This window comes from Mesoplodon bidens, assembly GCF_964165515.1.
Source record: "Mesoplodon bidens genome assembly, chromosome: 6".
In the NCBI taxonomy this organism is placed as follows: Eukaryota; Metazoa; Chordata; class Mammalia; order Artiodactyla; family Ziphiidae; genus Mesoplodon; species Mesoplodon bidens.
In genome coordinates this window covers 89,964,967-89,986,664 of record NC_138162.1, presented here as the reverse complement: position 1 = coordinate 89,986,664, position 21,698 = coordinate 89,964,967, and the positions used below count along the sequence as shown (strand labels likewise).

Below are 21,698 nucleotides of genomic sequence, written 5' to 3'. Positions count from 1 at the left end.
TTAGCTCCGGAGTGTGAAACCGCGTGTTAATGTAACCGGCGCGAGAGGCGCGGGCGGCGGCGGCGGCGGCGGCGGGAGCAACGGCTGCAGGAGCAGCAGCGGCGGCGGCGGGTACCCTGTGCCCCGCGTCCCCGAGGCAGCCGACTGCTCCACCCCCACCTTCGCACGGCCGGGCGGGACCCGCGCCACCAACCCGGACCTCCGGTGGCCCTCGGCGACTTAACCCCCGCCGCGAATACTCCGGACTCGCCCGCGGAGTTTGCCCGCCGGGGAGGGAGGCCGAGCGGTGGAGAGCACTCTTGGGCTTTTCCCCACCATCTCTTGGATGTCGTTCCCCGCGTCGTGAGAGAACTTTGCAGCGAGCTGGAGCGCCCTTTGCGGAGAGGCGGACGAAGAGAAGGAAAGAAAGGGGGTCTATAGAGAGGCTCGGAGGAAAGGTCCGGAGCGGTCGCGCCGGCCGTGCAGGACGAGTGCGCGCGGGCCGCGGCGCCCGGATGCGCCCAGGGCTCGAGGAGCAGTGAGCGGCTGCGGGACTGCCCTCCGCGGAGTAGCCCAGGAGGGTTAGGAGGGTTTGTGCAACCGCGGAGAACACCGAGAGCCGGCCGCACTGGGCGTGCCAAGCTGCCTCCCGGCGCGCCCTCCTCACTTTCTCCGCCTCATCGTCATCCCGCGCTCCTCGGCTCGGGTTAAGGCTGCGGAGCGCCGGGCGCGGAGCCTCTGCTGCGGCCGGGACCTCGCACCCCGCCGCCTCCAGGGAGCCCGCGGGTGCCTGGTTGTGGGCGCTGCCCGGACCCGCGGGGGTCAGCCCTGTACACCGTCACGTTTGTTTGTGTGGGGTTAGCCCGGAGCGCCGCGCCACCTGCAACTCGCCGGCGGCCAGCGCCGCGGGGAAAACCCGGAAAAGAGGCGGACCCGGAGAATAGCAAAGGAGAGCAGCCCGCCTGGATTTGTTTGCCCGGGACGGGTGCGGCGCACGCGGATCGCCGAGGGGAGCGCGGCGGGAGTCACCGCGCCCCCACCTCCCAGCACGGGAGGCCGAGAGCCGCGGATTGGAGCGTAGCCCCCGCGCCCTCTTCCCGAGTGCCGGCGGCGCCCCGCAGGTTTTTGGTGCAGCCGGGCCCGAGTTGCACCGTGATGTGGCCCTGAGCACGGGAGCCCGCACCGGCGGGAGCAGGAGCGGCCCGGCGCCGAGTGGCCTGTGCGCCCCGCCGAGCGCGCCTGCGTGCGTGGCCAGCGCGCTACCCGCTTTTGCCTGGCTTCCCGGCTTAATTTTCCTCGGCGAGATTAAAGTTGGAAATTGAGCGGAGAATTGAGTTGCCCGGGAGCAGAGCCGCGGCCGCCGCCAGAGCGATGTTCCCGCAGAGCCGCCACCCGGTAAGGCGCGGTCGGGTGGCTGAGTAGGGAGCAGGGTAGTGGCGGGGGGGGTGGGGTGGGCGTTATTGCTGTGGGTGAGGAGGTGGGTGGCTGCTGCATTCTGGCGGAGACCCTGGCCTCCAGGGGTGCTAGGCTTGGGAGGTCCCGGGCCCTCCCCTCCTGTGGTGGGGAGTGGACTGAAACTCAATTTCCCCCCTTTGCTCTGGGCTCCCTCCTACTTGACATCTAGACTGGGCGGGCGGGGCGCTCGGGGAGACTGGGGTTTCTACTGCGGCCACATCCTCTCCCTTCCCCGAGACGGGTAGGGCGCCCCCCCTTTGTTTCTCGTCTCGCCTATTTACATGTCAATGCGGCCCCCGTTCCGGCGCGCCTGGAGGTGGCCCCGGCGACACTGGAAACGAGGAGCGTAAGGGGGTTTTCTCCTCTGGTGCCCGGGGTCATTATCGCCCCGGTGAGGCAGAGGGCGGCGGTGTCGACGACAATCTGGCCAGGTGCTCCCCGGCCGCCGCCGGGGAGCTCCTGTCCCTTCAGCCAGGTGACCCGGGCGCGCTTACCGGGACCCGCCCTGGAGGTTGGAAGAGGCTCCAAGCCTCTTTAGAAGCTTCGGATCTGGGAGGGTCTACGTTTCCTCTCCCCAAAGTGAAGCGCAAACTCGAGTTTGGGGCTCTGTTTTCCGCCACTTCTAACTTTATTTTTTGTTTATGTCCCACCCACTCTTTCGTTCTCTGACTGACTTCTCTCTCCAACCGCCCTCATATCCGTCCCTCGGTCCCCCTCTCTGTTCGTCCCTAGACGCCGCACCAGGCTGCAGGCCAGCCCTTCAAGTTCACTATCCCGGAGTCCCTGGACCGGATTAAAGAGGAATTTCAGTTCCTGCAGGCGCAGTATCACAGGTGCGTGTCCGGCCGCGCCCGGTGAGCGGTCGCCCCGGCAGCTCCGTGCCCCTGGTGGCGGCGGCGGCTGTACTTAGTACTTGCGTCCAGGCGGTGGCGTGCGGAGTCGCAGTTAAGACCTGTCATTCACGTTACCCCTTTTCCCGGCTCTTCCCGGGCCGCCTCTTCTCTTGTCTCCACCTCCTCCCATTGTTTCCCTTTTGCCCGTTTGCTGCTGTTCCAGGGAGCCTTTTTTCGTGTATTTAGGAGTTGCATGAGAACTGTCAATATTTGCACTTCATTTATTTATTTTGCAACAGGCTGAGCTGAAACCTTGGTGCAGTCGATGGCCCAGCTCAGGAGTACAGGTTCAGGGAGGCAAAGCGGGTGTTGAAATCACTGTTGGCCATACTAGAATTGAGTTCTTTGAGGCAAAGGCCATTATGGAGGGTAGATGCTTTCAGCTGTGCCCATTATTAGCGGTGGTGAGGGGGGCGGTGGGGTGGATGTGTGTAGAGGGAAGCCCACCTGCTTTGGCTTCATTCTGGATTGGTTTGGGTAGGACAGGGCTTGGAGTCACATTTATAGCCATCTCAGCTTTAGCGTCTTCATCTAATGAGAGCTGCTTCAGAAAATTTATAAATGTAAACTATTTGTAAAGCACCCTGTCCATAGTGGACTTTCTAGAAATGTTAGTTTCTTCCCGTTTCTATTAAGTTTTAGCTGATTAGAGCGAAGAAATAACTGTGTAATGACAGTTTTTATTTTTGTCACACTTGAAAAACACAGATGCTTGGGTGTGAATTTTCTTATTTTGCAGAGGCTTTGTGATTATTGGCCTTTTGTCTACTTGAAGATAATAATCTCTAGAGTTTGAAGCATACCTGCCTACTCTATGTTTACCAAGCAGGGAAGACTTCAACCTACTTAATTGCAGAAGCTATGTAACATGTTTTGGCAGGGAATTAAAAAACAAAGATTTTAAAAGGGACCGACAATTGTAGAAGTAACTTTACAGGTACAGTTTTCAAACCTAGAGACTATTTGAGTTGGCAGAGATGGCCTATGCCTGAGACTGAAGGTTGTGCAAAGGCCAGGTTTTGGTGAAGTCCAGGGAAGCAAACTCTGATGCAGGGAAGCAAGTACGAGTGAACAGATGACCAGGAGGAGAAATCAGTCTTCTGAGTAGATCAGAGGTTTTGAAAGATTTTTTTCATTCTTGGCATGAGACCAGGTCTGTACCAAGAAGGAAAAGAATAGTTGCTGAGTGGATACCTTGTACTGTTCACCGTATTCCTTTTTTCCCTATTAAATGCAAGGACAAAGCTTTTGGGTGTTTACCTAGATAGTTTATGGTTTTTCCAAATTGGTCTGTGTTTTTACTTGAAGTGCAAATATGTGAGGCAGATGTTAAAACAAGTGACATAATGTTTACATTAAGTTGCCTGTTTTGTTTTCCTAGCCTTAAACTGGAATGTGAGAAACTGGCAAGTGAAAAGACAGAAATGCAGAGGCACTATGTGATGGTAGGTATCAAAGATTAGGCTTTTTTTCCTTTTCATGTAATATTAACAAATATGGGTTCTCGGCATTACAAAATGTGAGTTAATGAAATACTTGGTTCTTTTTTCTTTTTACAGTATTATGAAATGTCATATGGATTAAACATAGAAATGCATAAACAGGTAAGCTTTAGCAAAATCTCGAAATGAGAAGTAAGTCATGATTTTATTATACTGGCTTTGTCCTCAGGAGTGGGGGGGATTTGTATGGCATTTTTCAGCCTTGGTTTCCCTTCCTGCAAATTGGTGGCCGTATTCTGCAGCAGGAGCTGCTTCTTGACAATTATAGAATGTTTAAGTTACTGGGTGAGAGGTACTTTGGAAGTGTAAACTAGCCTGTTTATAGGCAGGTAGGAATTGAGGCTCTGACTTGACTTTTCTGCCTGGATACCTTTATTTTCCTCTTGAAAGATCTGGGTATCCTGTAGAGTTCTGAAGTTCATAATAGCTAATGTTTTTATGCTGATTTGGAAAGAAGTGTGAATCTCTGTGGGAAAGAAGGGTATTCGGGAGTGTCCTTATTCAGGTTAAACAAGGTATATGACTAACTATGGAGTTCTCCCTATGCTTTGGGGCTACAGAAAGCGCCACTCAGGATCAGTGGCTTATTAGCAAACCTCTTTTTGAAAAATGTCTCAGTTGATGGAGGTTTGGAGGTGAAAAAAGCATCCTTTTATGACCACAGCATATGTTGGGCGTTGCTTCAGTCCTAGTGGTTTTAAAAGCATGAAAAGATTAGTGACTGGAAAGCTCGAGAGCTATGACTACGAGTTTGCAAGTTCCCATAAAATTCACACTTATGGCTACTATAATGGTGTATAAAAAGAGTATTGAGCGGGAACAAGGCACTAAGGATCTCATAAGAGAAGAAAAGCTAAATGATTGCTCAGCCCAAAGGACCCTCGATTGAGTAGTCATTGTCTGCCAAAGAAAGCATTAATGGCAGGGTGTAAGTATTTTGGAGATATGCTGACATTCACTTTTTCATCAAGACTCTGGTACAATAAGTCTTTTAGAAATCGATTGCCTCTTAAAAAATTATCATCAGATGAAGTTGCACAGTTGGACACATTTCAAAGTGCAACAATACAATTCTTACTTTATGTATATGTGCTATTTCATCTCAAACCCTTGTTTCATTAAATTAAAGAGCATGGCTGACCGGCGGGGGCACGGTGGAGAAATTGATTAGTTCAGCCTTCAGATCTCCCTTACATTCAAAGACTTTCATTAAGCAAGTGTGTTTCAGAGTTGAATTCTGCTTTTGTAACTCTGCGCTCTTTGATTTTTAATTCATCATAGATTTCATAATGTTAATTTATCGTCATGTACCTTAGATCTGTTCTCAGTTATCTGTTTGGAAGGAGATAGTTAAGTTCAGGGCCTTTCATTAACAATGTAATTGGGCCTTTAAAAGTGCTGATTTTATTCTGATTTGCGAAGATGGTAGCCTAGTTTATGTTGGGTTTGTGCCTTTGTTTCTGTGTGCTTAAATGGCTAGTGCCTGATTGAGGCAATTGTAACTTGTTGATAGTAATTAAGCTAGAAGATATATGGTGATTAAATTAATTACGCAAATAGACTTGGTCAAGGAGTTCTAACGTGCCACTTTTTTTTTTTAAGTTACCCTACAGGCACATTTTTTCCCCCAACAAATATTCTGGAAGGGTAAGAGGAGATGGAGCTTTCTCTTAAACTCATGAACTCAAAGGATTTAATAACCTCACCGACTCCATACAAGGGAATGCCACCTCTATGTGATGTGTGCTGGTGCTGGATTTATTGGGGGAGCTACAGGAGGTGTGAAATTCTTCTGGGTTCCTGTAGGTTGCTTGGTGGAGTGACCTCTTCTTTATCGCATAGGAAGGAGGAAGAAGGGGCGAGGAGGGTCAGGAACCCCATGGTGTGAAAATAGTTTTCTAATGAGTTTCTGTATTCCATCAGGCATTTGTGGGTATATATTGTCTGTCCGTGAGCCAGTGTGCATTAATATTATGCTTAGTAATTTGAAAGATGTGAAAAGCTGAGAGACGCTGTGTTCTTCATAGTAGGATATTAAGCCCCCTGAAATTTAGTTTATATTGTAAATGCTGACAGACCCTTAACTAGAGTGGTATGCAGAACAGTGCTGTAATTCAGTTTAAAGTGGCCTTACATTTGAAAAACATGCTTCTGAATGTCACACATTAATAATAAGTTCTGAGGAGGCATTTGGTGCAGCTAGTAATCATAATTCTTATTAAAACTGGTGACGTCTGGCCCCCAGGGTGTAGCCAGGCTCAAATTGATGCTTTTTGCCGCCTGATCACCAGCATGGCCTAAGTGCTCATTATATTGTAGAGAGGGCCTTTGGAGCTCTCATTAGATTTGACAGGAATTCTCTCTAGGGGGAAACTGGGCATTAGCGAGACTCCTGACAGGCTGAAATTAGTCCTGCTTTATGGCTTATAACCAAATGCTAGCAAGGCATCATCAGGGGACAGAAAAAATTGTCATTTCTGACAACATCTTTGTTACTGAAAAAATGCAGTGATGGGGAATCTTTCCGCGGAGAGAGCTTTAATGTTGTTAAGATTTGTCTCCAGTGTGATGACCGCTCTCCTCCCCACCTTTCAGCGGCTTTGTTGGAGGAGTGAGTTTGAGAGGTTTCAGTGTCAAATCTCACCACCGACTTTTCTGTGTGGAAGTTTTAAAGTGGAAGTGCGTCCGAATCAAGAATGGTATAATTGTGGTTTCCTTACTTGGTTTGGTGCCCGCAGTCTGTGTTTATGTTGTGTCAACACTTCCTGATAAGCCTTCCCCTCACTTTCTCTGCTTCTATTTGTGGCTGGTTACCGAAAAGTCAACGAAATCAGGATGATCATGGATATTTAAATCTTTAATTGTAGCATGAAGACAAAAATATTTTTCCTTTGAGCCTTTTATAGATTCCTGCCTGTCCTCTTTTCAGGTAGGTCGTGTAAACTCTAGATATCTCTATACAGAGAGGTGGAGACTTTCATGAAAGATGGAGCAATTCTGATACCACCAGTGTTAGGGTACATGAAAAAGTAGCAGGTTAAGTGAGTCTAATTGCGTTTGAGGGCTGTGCCTAGTGTGTTTGGCAGTGTGATATTGAAAGTTTTTTTTCTGTCATGTGGAGTGGTATTACCTCCTTTGATATTTTGGGGAATAAGATGCACTGTAAGTACTTACATAAGCCTGATTTATCCCACTTGTATACCTTTTCAGCACACTGACGAAGCCGTGCCATGAGTTGTCATTGGTGGCAACTTTGTACAGCACTTAGTTTTCAAAAGCGATTTGCCTCGTCCTGTGAAGTAGATTGGGTGGTAGGTGTTAGATTGGGTAGGTGTTTTGCTCTGCCTGCAACTTTGGGTGCGTGCTCAGAGTCTGGGACTTGTCAGGGCCAAGCATCTGTTGAAGCTTGAGTTTGGCTCACCTGGTTCCCAATTCAGCGCTTCTTCCCTATCTCCCTCCTCCCCCACGGCCACTGGAGCATGAGGCCAGTGGTGGAATCACGCTTGGGCCTGTGCTTAGCGACCCAAGTCTACCCCACTGCGTGCGTGTTCTCGGTGTTTTGTCTGTTTTGATCAGCTTCATCATTTGTGAGACACCTTGGGGTGAGCCTCATGTTCTAAAAATTAGGAAAATCAGCATTACTGACTGGTCTGTGGGGACCACAGCTGTGGATAGGTAGGAAGTTGTAACCAACTGAGCAGTACTGTCCGCAGGTTAAAATGGGTCGAAGAACCAAAGAAAATTTGAAATGTGTTATCGGGGCTCTGGTTGAGCCCCAGCAATGCAGTGAGTTTGATCATTTACTTTGCCTCTCTGTGTCTGTGTTCTTCTGAAGGCAGGCAGTGAGTGCTTAGGGCTCTCGGGTGGTGGAAGAATTTAAAAATAAATGAAAGGACTAGCTCTGAAAGGAAAGTATTCTGCAATCCTGATTGTGGGGTGGGGAAGGAGAGGAGAAAGAGAAAAAAAACCAGACGAGAGCTGAACATTTCCAAACTGTGTGATAGTTCAGCAAGCACAGTGTCTCAGACCATATAAATTTTGGAGTGAAACTGCTTTCACAGTTTTGATGTGTGCTTTAAAGTTTCTCTTTAGAAAGAAATTGTTCTTTAGTAGTGTTTTAAAAGTGTTAAGGTGGAACTGTTAGGGATTCACCTGTGGGTTAATTCCTTAGATGTGACTCTTACAATTTGTACCTTTTACCTTTCTTCCTGTTTTTAAACCATTGGGTTTTCAGTCTGCAGTTTCTCATTTTGAGCTTTTTTTTTTTTTAAGTCAGTATCTCAGAATGGCACTGACCAGCTGGAGTATAGGAACTTAGAGTTAAGCTCCACCTTGTAATACAAAGAAGGTAGCTGTCTTCATGGTTGGAGTGGTCCCCCACTTGATTTCATTAGCCAGGCCTGTCCTTTACAAGTAGGAGTTAAGAGATAAAGCTCCCTGTGTTTAGAACCTAGATTCCGAGGTGCAGGATTAGCCTTTGTTTTTTATTGGCAATCGGGGCAGATTCTTCACTCCTTAAGCAGCACCCTCCTGACCCCTTCCACAGCTGGGCTAGTTGCAGATTTCTGTCCAGGGCCTGGCCTAGGGTGAGGTGAGTGGGGCCTTTGCCTCTGGCACAGAGTTTAAGGGAGGTGTCAAAAAGTTTAGCACTCAAGGTGAACAGTATTTTTAAAGTTCAAAATTAAAACCAAAAAACCCATGAGGAACAAAATATCAGCATTTTATGTAAGGACAGGATGGAATAGGGTCCGGTGAGGCCAGGGAGGTGTTGGGTCAGAGAACCTCCCTCCCCTCCCCTCCCCTTTGTTCTGCCATCTCCAGAGGGCTGGGCTGAGGCCGGAATGTCCCCGCTGATCTCTGGGATCTACCTTGGTATAAGACAGAGTGGGTTAAGGTCACTTCTTTAGGGACTTCAGTTAGTGACTGGGTGAGTCATTAACAAGTTGCCTGGCCCTGGTTTTCCGCTCTGTAAAAAGGGTTAGACTAGGCAGGCCCTAAAGTAGGGCTCCTCTCACCAGAGGGGACTCATTCTTCCAGAGGCATGAGTCCCCGCCAGGCTTCGGAACCCAGCACCTTGTGTGTGTCAGTTAAGGAGAGTCTGTCCAGGGGGCTTCAGATGTTCCTCCAAATAGTGTTTATTAAGAAACACAGAAAGGAAAATCTGTTCCTTTAGCAAATATTTAAATAAATCATGTTGTGTGGTAGTTACACTAAAGATACATTCAGTTACTTACTGGCTCCTGGAACCATTTTGAGTTTCGCTAGATCTAAGTCTTCAGCTTTTCTATTATTAAACTTCTGTGGTCTCTAGAAGTGGATTAAACTAAGAAACTGCCTGGACTCTCATTAAGGTTTGATTGACTCAGTCATGTCCTGTGCCCCCCCACACACACTTCCTATCCATGATGCTTACTGTTGCTTCAGGTTTTTAAAAATTGAAATTCTCGGGGCTTCCCTGGTGGCGCAGTGGTTGGGAGTCCGCCTGCTGATGCAGGGGACACGGGTTTGTGCCCCGGTCCGGGAAGATCCCACATGCCGCGGGGCAGCTGGGCCCGTGAGCCATGGCCGCTGAGCCTGCGCGTCCGGAGCCTGTGCTCCGCAACGGGAGAGGCCACAACAGTGAGTGGCCCGCGTACCGAAAAAAAAAAAAAAAAAAAAAAATTGAGATTCTCAGGACTAGTACTTTTAATGTGGAATATTTGGTGTAATGGTTTTTAATTAAACTTTAGAGATCTGTTTTGGGAAGTTGGCTTATTAGACAAGATTAGGCATTTATAGCTTCAACATAGTGTTTGCTAATGGGATTGGTGAGTTCTGTAGTGAGAAGTGTGCCATAGGATTGTTCCATGAACATGGCTTGATGTTTGAAGTAGAGTCTGTGTTTGTGGGGGGGTGTGGGTGTAGGCGTGGGCCCTCAGGTGTGGGAGAGATTTTCTAATTTTTTTCTGAGGCATGGTTTGATCAGAACAATGAAAAAAGATTACCAAAATTTTAACATAAGTTAAGAGATTCATATATTACCATTCGCTTGGTAAAGAAAAAATGGTCTCTAAAATTGTTTGAAAAACCACCATGATTACAGAACTGCTCAGTTTGTAGATCACCCAGTCACCATAACACTTTTTTTTTTTTTTTTTTTTTTTTTTCTTTTTGCGGTATGCGGGCCTCTCACTGTTGTGGCCTCTCCCGTTGCGGAGCACAGGCTCCGGACGCGCAGGCTCAGCGGCCATGGCTCACGGGCCCAGCCGCTCCGCGGCATATGGGATCCTCCCAGACCGGGGCACGAACCCGTATCCCCTGCATCGGCAGGCGGACTCTCAACCACTGCGCCACCAGGGAGGCCCCACCATAACACTTTTTGTGAAACTCCAAGAAACGTTGACAGAAAGTTTTAACCTGTGATTTCACACAAGTCTGTATTTCATTATTTTGCATTTCAATTTTTAGTAACTACTAAGTTTTTAATTGTTTGTCTGCTTTGAAGCAACATATAATCATAACCATGAGAACATTGTTTACCCCCTTCCCCAGCATGTTTTCATACTAGGTATAACAAACACATTTTTTTAGTTTTTCTAGTAGTATTATTTGCTACTTAGTCATCTTTGACCACAAAATATGTTCGCGAGAAAAGGGTAGCGTGAAGCTTATTTTGGGTATAAGGAAAAAATAAGCTAGAAGAATTCTGTGCGTTGAAATCGATTTTTTCATCTGCCAAATAGAGAAAAACTGCTATTAAGTGTGGTAGGTGTACATTGCTGTGCACGCCAGAAGGGTAGTGCACCTATTTCCAATAGATACTCATTAGATAATCATTATTCACTTGATAAAGCGGAATCAGTTGTCTTTGAGAATGTAGGTACATTTGAACTTATGTGTCCAACTCATGCAGTTTGTTAAACCGCTGAAATACATGTGGTACTAGACTGGGTTCTTTGTTTTGTTTTGTTTTGGCTGTGCCGCACAGCTTACAGAATCTTAGTTCCCCAACCAGGGATTGAACCCATGCCCTCAGCAGTGAAAGTATGGAGCCCTAACCACTGGACCGCCAGGGAATTCACTGGACCGCCAGGGAATTCACTGGACTGGGTGTTTTTGTTTTTTGTTTTTTTTTTGTTTTTGGACTGGGTTTGATATTAGTGTCATTACTGGTCTGACTAGCTTATTAGTATGTGGTGTTTTGTGTAGCCTGTCAGTAAAATGTTTAAAAGCATATCCCCAGACTTGTTTACTTATAATTTATAAGTTCTATAAATATGTTACTGTACTGGTATGTTGTATACATGTATAATACATGGAAATTGTAAATGAAGGGGTTAAAATCAAAGTTCGTATATTCTCAGTGCTCCCTGTTGGCTTGTCCAGAGTGGCCCCTGGGACACCCCCCACTCCACGGTCAAGACCAGTAGCCCACGTTTTAAACAGTCTTGGAACGCTCGCCCTGGAAGGGAACACCTTTAAGGTGGTGAATGCACAATTCCTTTAGGGGCTTGGGTCTTTTGGCCTCCTAGGTATGCCCGTTTTTTTCTGATTTTGACTTCCCACTCCGGTAATTGCCTCTTTGCCCATCACTCACAGCCTTGTGTAGCTGCCTCTAGTTACTGCCCCTGCCCGTCTTACTTGGTTACCTCTGTCCTCTTCCCTCCAGGCTCTTTAATCCAGCCAGATGGATCCCTCCTTCAGACCTAAAATATGTTTTATGTTTTTCTGTTTTCCTAAAAGTCCAAGCTATTTTGTCAGACTTCACATGGCCTCCGTCAGTATCCTTCAAGGTCTAGTTCAAATACCAACACTGCCTGTTTACTTCAAGGCCTTCCATGGCTGCTCCAACAGGAGGCTGTCACATCGCTTATTGTTGCTCTGATTTTTGTAGTATTGTTTTTTCATGTGCCTTTTTCTGTTATTCCAGCTGTGTTGCAGTCTGCTTGAGGCTTGAATTTGAGACTTGCATCTTCCCTTCCCAGTGAGCTCGAGTAGGCATTTAAGTAGCATTTAATGTGCCCCTTAGGTAGAGTGGTAGTTGTCACTGTTTCGGATCCTGAACCCATATGAAAATCAGGTGAAAGCTGCTTGGCAAAAAAAAAGTACACATTTTAATACACAAGATAGCTTTGCCCAACAATCTTGGCTGTTTGTGGACATCTTAAGATCTTTCAGCAAGTCCTTGGAATCCAGATTAAAAACTTGGATCTACAGTACCAGTATGGCTCCTTATGCTACAGTTAAGAATGAAATGTTTGGTTTCACTAGATGTTTTATAGGATTACAGTTCTAATCTCATCCAGCCACTTTTGCTCAGTTGTTTTTCTTTTGGAAAGCGATTTATAGTCAAATATCCACTGAGGCTTCTTAACGGGTTTAATTATGGTAATATATTGGGGTTTGTAGTAAAAAAAAAAAAGAGAGAGAGAGAAAACAAAAGTAGCATGTTTCTGAGGCCTGGGTTTCCGTGTGAATTGAATGTGTGCATGCATCACCGCCCTGGGAACCACTGCTCATCTCCTAAGGATGACTACAGCCACTAATAGAGCTGTGGATAAGTTGCATTACAAGCTTCTCCCAAAGCATTAGACTTGACTTAGTCACCAGGTTTCTTAATAATAATGATTATACCCACTGATTATTTACTTAAAAGTCTTTACAGAGTCCCTCCGCCCCAAACACATTTGTTATGAAGAATTTCAAATATACAGAAAAGGAGAGAGAAATGTACAGTGAACACCCTGTATACCCACCTATTTGATACCAGGAACCTATAAGGTAACGTTTTTGTAATATCTGCCTGTCACGTATCTTGCATAGAGATTTTGCCCTCCCCTCACCTCGAAAGATAAATAGATAATTCAAGCCTTTCTTTAGCAGCCAACTCCATTTGAGACTGATGCACATGAAAGTGGGAGTTTCTCCAGGTACACTTTAAGAATTCCATCTGAACAGGTGTTTCTAGCATATTATAACATTTTCCTCATTAACTTGCCTTTTTGTTTTTGGCATGGTTGTATTAGATGATGCACCATTATGTGGTGTCAGGGTGCTTGCTTTTCAGCTGTCACCTGAATACAGAGGTTTGTACTTAAACAGAAAAGCCGTATTCCCCTTCCCAAGCCCTTGTACCTTTTGGCCCTTGATAATGCACCTTTAAGATGTGATCAGCATATTCCCTGGGGGAACAGCTTTAGTGTTTATAGGTAGGAAACCAGGAAGTAGTTGTGCAAAAGGACTCTGATTTTGAACTTTGTGTGGATGGAAGCTGTCCTGGTGGAGAATTTAGGTTGGCCTCAGAGGCCGTGGGTGGTATAGGGGTGTGAAGTACCAGAAAACAAAACCTCTTTGAGGCCCCCAGCATGTGGAGGAGGCTCTCCAAGCCTAGGGCCTCCAGGAGCGCAGCCTTTGTCTGTCCTTGGCGCCCTCTTGATGCCTTGAGCAAACAGTCGGGCAGAGCCTCTTACAAGTAAGGTGACCGGCCAGTGTATTGACACGCACAGACACAATAGAAAACTGCATTAGGAGGCGAGCCATTGGGATTTGCAGTAAATATATTACAGAACACAAGTGACTTGCCGATACTGCTTGTTTAGCAGTTTGCAAGGGCAATGGCAGTATGGATTTTTGAATTAGAAGGGAAGGGCTGTTCTTTCTGTGTGCAGGAACATCTAGTTGATGGCTGGGGAGAAAATTGATTTAGAGAACAAAATGCAGCTGCCTTTATTTGTGCCACTTGAAAGGCTTCTGTGGATTAGTGAGTGAAAATAAAAAGGTCGCTCTCAGTTTAGGAAAGGGGGTCTTAACATTGATCTGCATCTTGGTCTGGTATGGAGAGAATAATGGATGGGCCACCGGGATGGAGGAAGGGTGTCCAGTGCCCGCGCAGCCTACAGCTACAGGTGCCCGCTCGGTTCTCAGGCAGTTGTCTGTTTCAGCAGTTTGGCTTTCAAAAGTCGGCTTCTTGGGTTTATTGTAGAGTAAGCTTATTTGGGACATTAGAGTAAGTAGTCATAGCTGCATCCATTGAGCTCCTTGTGCCCTAGGAACTGTACTGTAGGAGCTCTCTGTAAATCCTTCCAGTCTCCCTTGGATACTAATTATTCCTCCTTACAAAGAAAGAACAGGCTAGAACAGGGGTCCATTAGCGGTCCAAGGTCTGTCAGGATCCAGGCTGCACAGCAGCAGGTGAGCAGCGGGGGAGCAAGCGAAGCAAAGCTTCATCTGCCACTCCCCATCGCTCGCACTATCACCTGAATCATCCCGCCGGCCCCCCAGTCTGTGAAAAAATTGTCTTCCACAATAGCAGTCCCTGGTGCCAAAAAGGTTGGGGACCGCTGGGCTAGAAGGTTAGGGGATGACAGTAGCACCTACTGGATAGGGTAGTTATCAGGATTGAGTGAGTTTCTGTGTGCAGGAGTCTGGCACTTGGGCACTCTCAGGATGGCTGTTCTCAAAGTCTGTTACCTAAATCTATTATTGTCCCTTTAAAACTGTACCCTGCCCTTGGAATTCTAGGCCATGATCCCATCTTGTTTTTCTAAGCCCAGTTTCCTTCCTTCCTGCATCTGAACTGTTCACTTTTCATTATTTCTCCTCAATTACAAAGTTTTTTTTATTCTCAGATCAGAAGCATTTATCTCTAAGCTCAAAAGGAGACTTCTTTTTAAGTTCCTATTGGCACTCTCTGTTGTCTAAAGAATCTAGAGGAATTAAGATGCCTTATTTAAGCCAAACAGCAAAATGTGCCCTTGGAAGGCAACAGCCTTAAGAAGTTAATACAACTACCAGTGAGAACAGCCTTGTGTTGAGTTTTTTCATTTAAGGGGATGGATGAACAACAAAGAGGATTTGGTTCATTTTATCGAAGTGAGTTTTGGCAAAATAAAGGATGGGAGGTGCGTTTCTGATTTTTTTATTTTTAATGAAATGTGGAAAATCCAACTTTGAATTTGAAGAGAGGTGTGTGTGTGTGTGTGTGTGTGTGAATTACATGACTGAGTTGGAGAAAAAAAATTGTGCGCCTTGATGATGTATACATACATACATATAGTTTTATTGGGGCTATGAAAACTTGTGCAGTGCGTGCAGAAGTTTGAGTAGATAATTGTGTAGCAGAATTCTCCAGGTACTCCACGGGCTTGAGAGTTTTGTGGACTGTCAATTCACAGCTGCTGCTTATGTGCTAATATTTGAGGAAGCAGGGAAAACACGGGAGGGAGAAAAGCCAGGGCCATTGGGATTAGACAGACTGGAAGTTTAGGCTGTTGACTCTTATTGCCAAGCATGATGCAGTAGCAACTTTTTGTAAGTATTTGGGATAACAGAGGACACAGTAGACAATACCTGCTAATACCTGCTCTCACGCTTGCTTCAAAGCTCGGCTGCCTGCTGACATCGGTGTGCTGAGAAGCTCCACGTTGCGTCTGTTTGTGTTTAGCTTGAGTCCTGAAGTCCACTGAGTGTCTGTAGGGGAAGCACGAGGTTCTTGACAACCCCTTCGTCCTGCCAGTTGGCCTGGGTTCCAGAGCCTTTTCCTTTTGTAACCCGGCTGGCTCTCTTACAGTGCCTGGGCCCTGAGCTCCCACGGAGCAAATCTCTTTGCACAGCTACTGAGGAGATTGGAATTGGACCACTGAAATGTGTCCAACTTCTGTACTTTTTAGCTGACCAAAGGCCAAAATCATACCACTAACTCAAGAGCGGAACTGCTGACTTTGAAATCTTATAAGAAATCTGTATTTCATAATTGACTGCCCTGGATGCTGTGATACTCCTGAATTAAATGAAACAATAAGGGGGTGTCACATTTCAACTGCGGATTTCTCTAAGGGTGCAGAGCTGTTTGACCTGGTCGCTAAATCTGTATTCATTCTTAGCTCTTACGGTGGATCAGATGTAGCTTACCCACCTGAAGGAGCCCCAGGCACGTCAGTGCTGGTGCACCGCTGTCACCTTGTGCAGCCATTGTTTTGGTCATGATTTTGTCACACGGGCAAATAACCCCAAAATGCTGTGATTTTTATTTTATTATTATTTCTTCTGATTAGCATGCAGAATTATTCTTGTCAGTTTCCCTCAAAGTACTGAAATTGATAGAGGTTTATATGGAATGAGTACCAATTGTTCCTTCTCAAATTAAAATAGTATAAGAGGGGGCTTTTGAGTAGAGTTTGCACAGTGAGAATATTGGTATTGACACCACTTACACTTTGGAGTATAGTTTGAAGACCAGATTCTACTGTGTGCTGCATACTGGTTAATATGGCTGTAAAGAGGAGATGAATGTGGCTACTTTTCCAAGTCTATTACTCAGGAGGACTGTAAATTTGATTGGCTGTTACAATTCTAGCCGAATCATTCGATTTGAGAGCAATAGAAAGATAAGATATCCAATTACCCAAATGATTTGCAGGGTTAGCCAACGTTGTCATGGCGACACGAGTTGGAACAAATTAAATTTTAAGCAATAAAATAATCTTAAAGCCCGTCTGGGAACAAGAAAATTTGGCAGTGGCACTTACCTGAACTGAATCTTAGCTTGACACGATGTTGTTTGACATTGATATACTGGGGGGGCCTAAACATATATGGTGCAGCATTACCTTCAAAAAAGGAGCTTGGCCTAACCGGTAAAGGGGAGTATTAGTGTAAAGTTAGGATATTAACATTTATTCCATGGCTTAAATGATAATTGGGCTCTGGGTTCCCAGGAATATTTTGTATTTAAGGATTGAAATGCCTTAATAAGGATTAAGCAGCATTAATTGGACACTTGGAAAAAAAGACTTATTTTGCAGCAGTGCAGTTTTTGGAACTGCTGTTCCCTTTTGTGTGTGTGTTAGCAGATGTAATAGAAATCGAGTGGATGTCTTTTGGTGGGGGGGTGGAGGTGTAAGCATGCATATATTTGCATGTACAAATAAGGAGATTTCTGGCACATGCCCCAGCTCTGCAGATGATTCTCCGTATTCGTTAAAATTTCTGCTTTGCAGTACTGCTTGCAGACTGGAAAATTACTTTCCAAACTTGAGCTGATGACCTAAAACCTGAATAAGTGTCAGTCTGGGACTTAGAAGGTTATTCCCCCTTATTAATGTATTGTTTAACTGGTTCCTGGCTTGTGCTGCGGATTTGAAAACAGCCGAGTAGCCCAGAAGGAGGGAGGCTTTTTATCCACATGTCTATTAGACAGATGGAGATGGAAATTGGTCTGAGGTCAAGCCATTTGCAGCGTTCTCACAGCCTTCGATTTTCCTCTCATCCTCACCGCAGATCATCTCAAATGATTCAGTAATGACCAAAAGTGCAACATTGACCTTTATTCCCTGGTGGATTACTGTGTTTCACAGTCCAAATGGCAGGAAGTCTATTCTGTTCTTCCAGAAGGAGGTCGACATTATTGAGCTAGCCCAGCCCTGTGGGAACCACACGAGTGCAGACCAGTGTAACACAATACGTGGGTTAAATTTGGTTTCTTGTGCTCTGGGAAACAAGAATTGACATGTCCTGAACCCACATAATTAATGGGAGAATATCTAGGATGCTTTCTAAAAACACACACAAGCACAGAAATTGATTTGTCCACTTGTAAAATAACTGGTGAGTGATGGGAGTGATAACTCCTGGTGGCCCCTGGTTTAGAAATTGTTCTCACTTCCATGACCCAATGTTCTTTTTTTAAATTTACTTATTTATAAATTCTTTTATTTTTGGCTGCGTTGGGTCTTTGTTGCTGCACGCGGGCTTTCTCTAGTTGCGGCGAGCAGGGGTTACTCTTCATTGCAGTGCACGGGCTTCTCGTTGAGGTGGCTTCTCTTGTTGTGGAGCACAGGCTCTAGGCACACGGGCTTCAGTAGTTGTGGCTCGCGGGCTCTAGAGTGCAGGCTCAGTAGTTGTGGCGCATGGGCCCAGTTGCTCCGTGGCATGTGGGATCTTCCCGGACCAGGGCTTGAACCTGTATCCCCTGAATTGGCAGGCAGACTCTTAACCACTGTGCCACCAGGAAAGCCCGGCCCAGTGTTCTTTTATCCCTTCTTGTTTAATGCTTCCCCAGTAAATCTTAGACAACACGTTATAACACTATCATTTAAAAATTACAAGTTGAGGGACTTCCCTTGTGGTGCAGTGGTTAAGAATCCACCTGCCAATGCAGAGGACACGGGTTCAATCCCTGGTCCGGGAAGATCCCACATGCCGCGGAGCAACTAAGCCTGTGTGCCACAACTACTGAGCCTGTGCTCTAAAGCCTGTGAGCCACAGCTGCTGAGCCCACGTGCCGCAACTACTGAAGCCCATGCACCTAGAGCCCGTGCTCCACAACAAGAGAAGCCACCGCGAGAAGCCTGCGCACCACAACAAAGAGTAGCCGCCGCTCGCCGCAACTAGAGAAAAACCTGTGTGCAGAAACGAAGACTCAATGCAGCCAAAAATAAATAAATAAAATACAAAAATTAAAAAAAAATTACAAGTTGATATGACTGGGCCTAAGGGGGTTTTTCTTCATATACTTTTAATTATATATACTTGTGGTCAATCCAAGTAACCCTGAGTAAATTATCCTCACAGAGCACACTTTGTTTCCCTGAACGTAGCTTGATTGTTATCTTGGAGAAATGATGATTATTTTTCTCTTGCTTAGATTTCTCTGTGGATTGTATTGTGTTGTGATGATCAGGTTATTTTGTTTTTCTAAGAATTAATTTCTGGGGACTTCCCTGGTGATCCAGGGGTTAAGACTCCACGCTTCCAATGCAGGGGTGCGGGTTGGATCCCTGGTCAGGGAACTAAGATCCAGCATGCCATACGGGGCAGCCAAAGGAAAAAAAAAAAAAGAATTAATTTTTATTTAAAATATTTCTCTTTGCCTCCACCTGCATAGCTGAGTTAATATTCTGTGACTTTTGAATGCATTAATGAAGTCTGTTGTCTAGTGTCCTTGTACTTACCATCTTGTAAATACTTAAAACTTTTCCAAAAGGGTATGCTTTGAAAATTTTCTCCAGCCTCCCAGATTTCATTTCAGTTATGATCCTAAGGTGTTTTTGAGAAAATAATTTTTTTCTCCACTGTTGACTTTGCTGCGCACAAGTTCTGTTTCTGCCTCAGTGGCTCCCAGCCTTTGATGCCCCTCTGGCACTTGCTGGGTTCAGCAGAGCACTGTTTTTGAGGCAGAGGCCGACTCCCAGTTTGCAGTAGAGCCCCCTCCCTTCAAATTCATCTTCTGGCCACTCTGGGGGGTAAATTGCATTCTGGAGCTTTGCAGGTTTCTTGGCACATGATGTTGATTGAAAAGAGAATCCCAGGTTTCCACTTGGAATGCCAGGAACCTTGTCTTCCTTCCCAAAGGACCACCTCTCCAGCAGCTCAGCCTGTGAGGAAGAAGGCCCAGGGATGGGGCTTCCCAGCTCAGACTGAGTTTGGGACTCAGATGGCCTTAGCAATGCATGCACACACACGTCTATCTAACTTGGGGCCATTCTGCTGCCATGCCACATGGCTTTGATGGCATAGGCCTCTTGATGGAGTAGCTGCTTTCCCTAAGAAGTTGCTCTGGAAGAAGAGCGGCACCCATCCTTCATGTGTGTGGGTCATTCAGCTGTAGCATGTTTTTAAAATTAGGGAACCACTGTCCCATGGTCACCTAAGGCAGGAAATCCTTTCCCACTATCTAGATTGGCAAAAGATTCCAACCTGTTGGGAAACATTCACACCAAACTGCTTATTCAGTGATTTCCAAACAAGATGTGGGGAAGGGGATGATGAGAAATGCTAAAGCTAATGATAAATTGTGCTTTATAGTTGTGTGCACTGGGTGTTTGCTTTGTCATGCTGGAAGTCAGGGACCATAGTGACACAGACCCTTGGAAGTCAGTGCCAACCAAAGACTGGTTACACGGGCCTAAAAGGTTGCTATGATGAAAAGGAAAGTGTTTAAGTGTTATTGCAAGGAAAATAACATTCCAAGTTCTGAATAAAGACCATTCCCATAAACCTGGTTTTCAGAGGCGACTTGGTTTTTGCATATTCCCGTGCAGTCTTTGTCTTTACATAGGCATATTTTATTTTCGTAATTGTAATTTTAGCCTTCATGCCATGATGATGTAGCTGGCTCTTCCTCCCACTGATCTTCCTGCTACTGTATGGTATAATCTAATTTCTCATGAGCTCCCTAATGAGTAAGACCTGTGAAGAAGGTGAAAGGTGTAGGCTTGCTCTCTTTCCATTCCCAGAACAATAGGTGGTGACTTCATGGTAGCGTTCCGTGATTCAACCCGTGGAGTTTGTCTTGAAACCCTTCTTGTGGTGCAACAGAGTGCATTTTCCTTTGACACCACCGAAGCTGTCTTTTTCCATCATGGGACAAGTCATTACAATTTCCTGTGAACAGCACTTTCTGAACTCCATAACAAGGGTTTGTGAATAATGGAAATGTGCTGTTCAGGCACTGAAACAGCTGCGATGCTTTTGTCAAGGATGCATCTTTACCAGAATGACAAAGTAAAGCCCAAATGCACTGCTTGGCAACAGTTGGGTCAAAACATTTAAGTCATTAATTAGAAGGAACTGAAGGGGGAAGAATTTACACAAATACACAGCGTTGCAGACTCAACTGCATCGTGGAAAATGCAACTGAATTCTTAAAAAAAAAAAAAAGAGGGCAGCCCTCAAGTGGAGCCTGCCAAGCTTGTCATTTGCAAATAAATCAGAAGACTGTCATTGCAGGAGGGAAGACCAGTGAATAGAGTTGCTTTGTCATTCTTTGATGGGCCCCACACTCAAGCCTGCTATTAAAAATGAATGCATTCAAGAGGCTCTGCATTAAGAACATAAACAATTAAGGGCACTTGAGTTGCTCTGCTGAGAGCTGCTGCGAAGATCCGAGAGCTTTCTCTGGAGATGCGAGCCCTTGCAATCTGCCTCTCGAGGAGCCAGAGTATGGGAGCAATTAGTGTTGCTATCTCAACTCGGCAGCCTTCAGCAGGTTATTCTTTCCCTTTATTTTAACCCCTTCTTGTTTGGAGAGAAGCTGCGAGTGTGAAAGGTGAGCAGTGGAAGGAGAGAGTCTGTGCCCCTTTGGAAAGGGCTGGGGTTTAGAATGCTTGCAGGAGCTGCCAAATGAGGGGGGAGACGGAACATAAAAGTTAGGATCTGCCCATAATTGGCGACTTGTGTTCTGATTAATTGAGCCACTGATGGGGTTCTGTCATCTGGTACTCTTTGTTTCGCTTTAATCATCAGGTTGAAGAAGGGGCAAGATTACATTGCCACAGGTGGACTCATCTGAATGAATATTGTTTGAGGTTTCCCACAGTAGTCAGATGGGTTCCTCCAGCCCCGGTTTGTGTTCTTGCCTTGGTTTTGTTTTGTAAAAATGTGTGGAGGTACATGTAAAAGTATGAGATTAGAACATTCCCTAACACCATACACAAAAATAAGCTCAAAATGGATTAAAGACCTAAATGTAAGGCCAGAAACTATCAAACTCTTAGAGGAAAACATAGGCAGAACACTCTATGACATAAATCACAGCAAGATCCTTTTTGACCCAGCTCCTAGAGAGATGGAAATAAAAACAAAAATAAACAAATGGGACCTAATGAAACTTCAAAGCTTTTGCACAGCAAAGGAAACCATAAACAAGACCAAAAGACAACCCTCAGAATGGGAGAAAATATTTGCAATTGAAGCAACTGACAAAGGATTAATCTCCAAAATTTACAAGCAGCTCATGCAGCTCAATAACAAAAAAACAAACAACCCAATCCAAAAAATGGGCAGAAGACCTAGATAGATATTTCTCCAAAGAAGATATACAGATTGCCAACAAACACATGAAAGAATCCTCAACATAATTAATCATTAGAGAAATGCAAATCAAAACTAC

The 21,698-nt window shown here is 45.6% G+C and overlaps 1 protein-coding gene across 6 annotated transcripts in view; it reads left to right on the top strand.

Moving 5' to 3' along the window:
- The first annotated feature begins 807 nt into the window (after positions 1-807).
- The window catches only part of LOC308618426 (transducin-like enhancer protein 1), an 88,094-nt gene continuing 67,203 nt past the window's right edge, over positions 808-21,698 (top strand). For all 6 annotated transcript variants that reach the window (XR_014016008.1, XM_081236242.1, XM_081236241.1 and 3 more), the window contains exons 1-4: positions 808-1,374; positions 2,167-2,267; positions 3,709-3,772; positions 3,887-3,931. Coding sequence is in view for 5 of the 6 variants with exons in the window: in XM_081236242.1 (XP_081092368.1) it covers positions 1,351-1,374; positions 2,167-2,267; positions 3,709-3,772; positions 3,887-3,931 (234 nt within the window). In the remaining variant the exon portion in view is untranslated. The remainder of the gene's footprint in view (positions 1,375-2,166; positions 2,268-3,708; positions 3,773-3,886; positions 3,932-21,698) is intronic.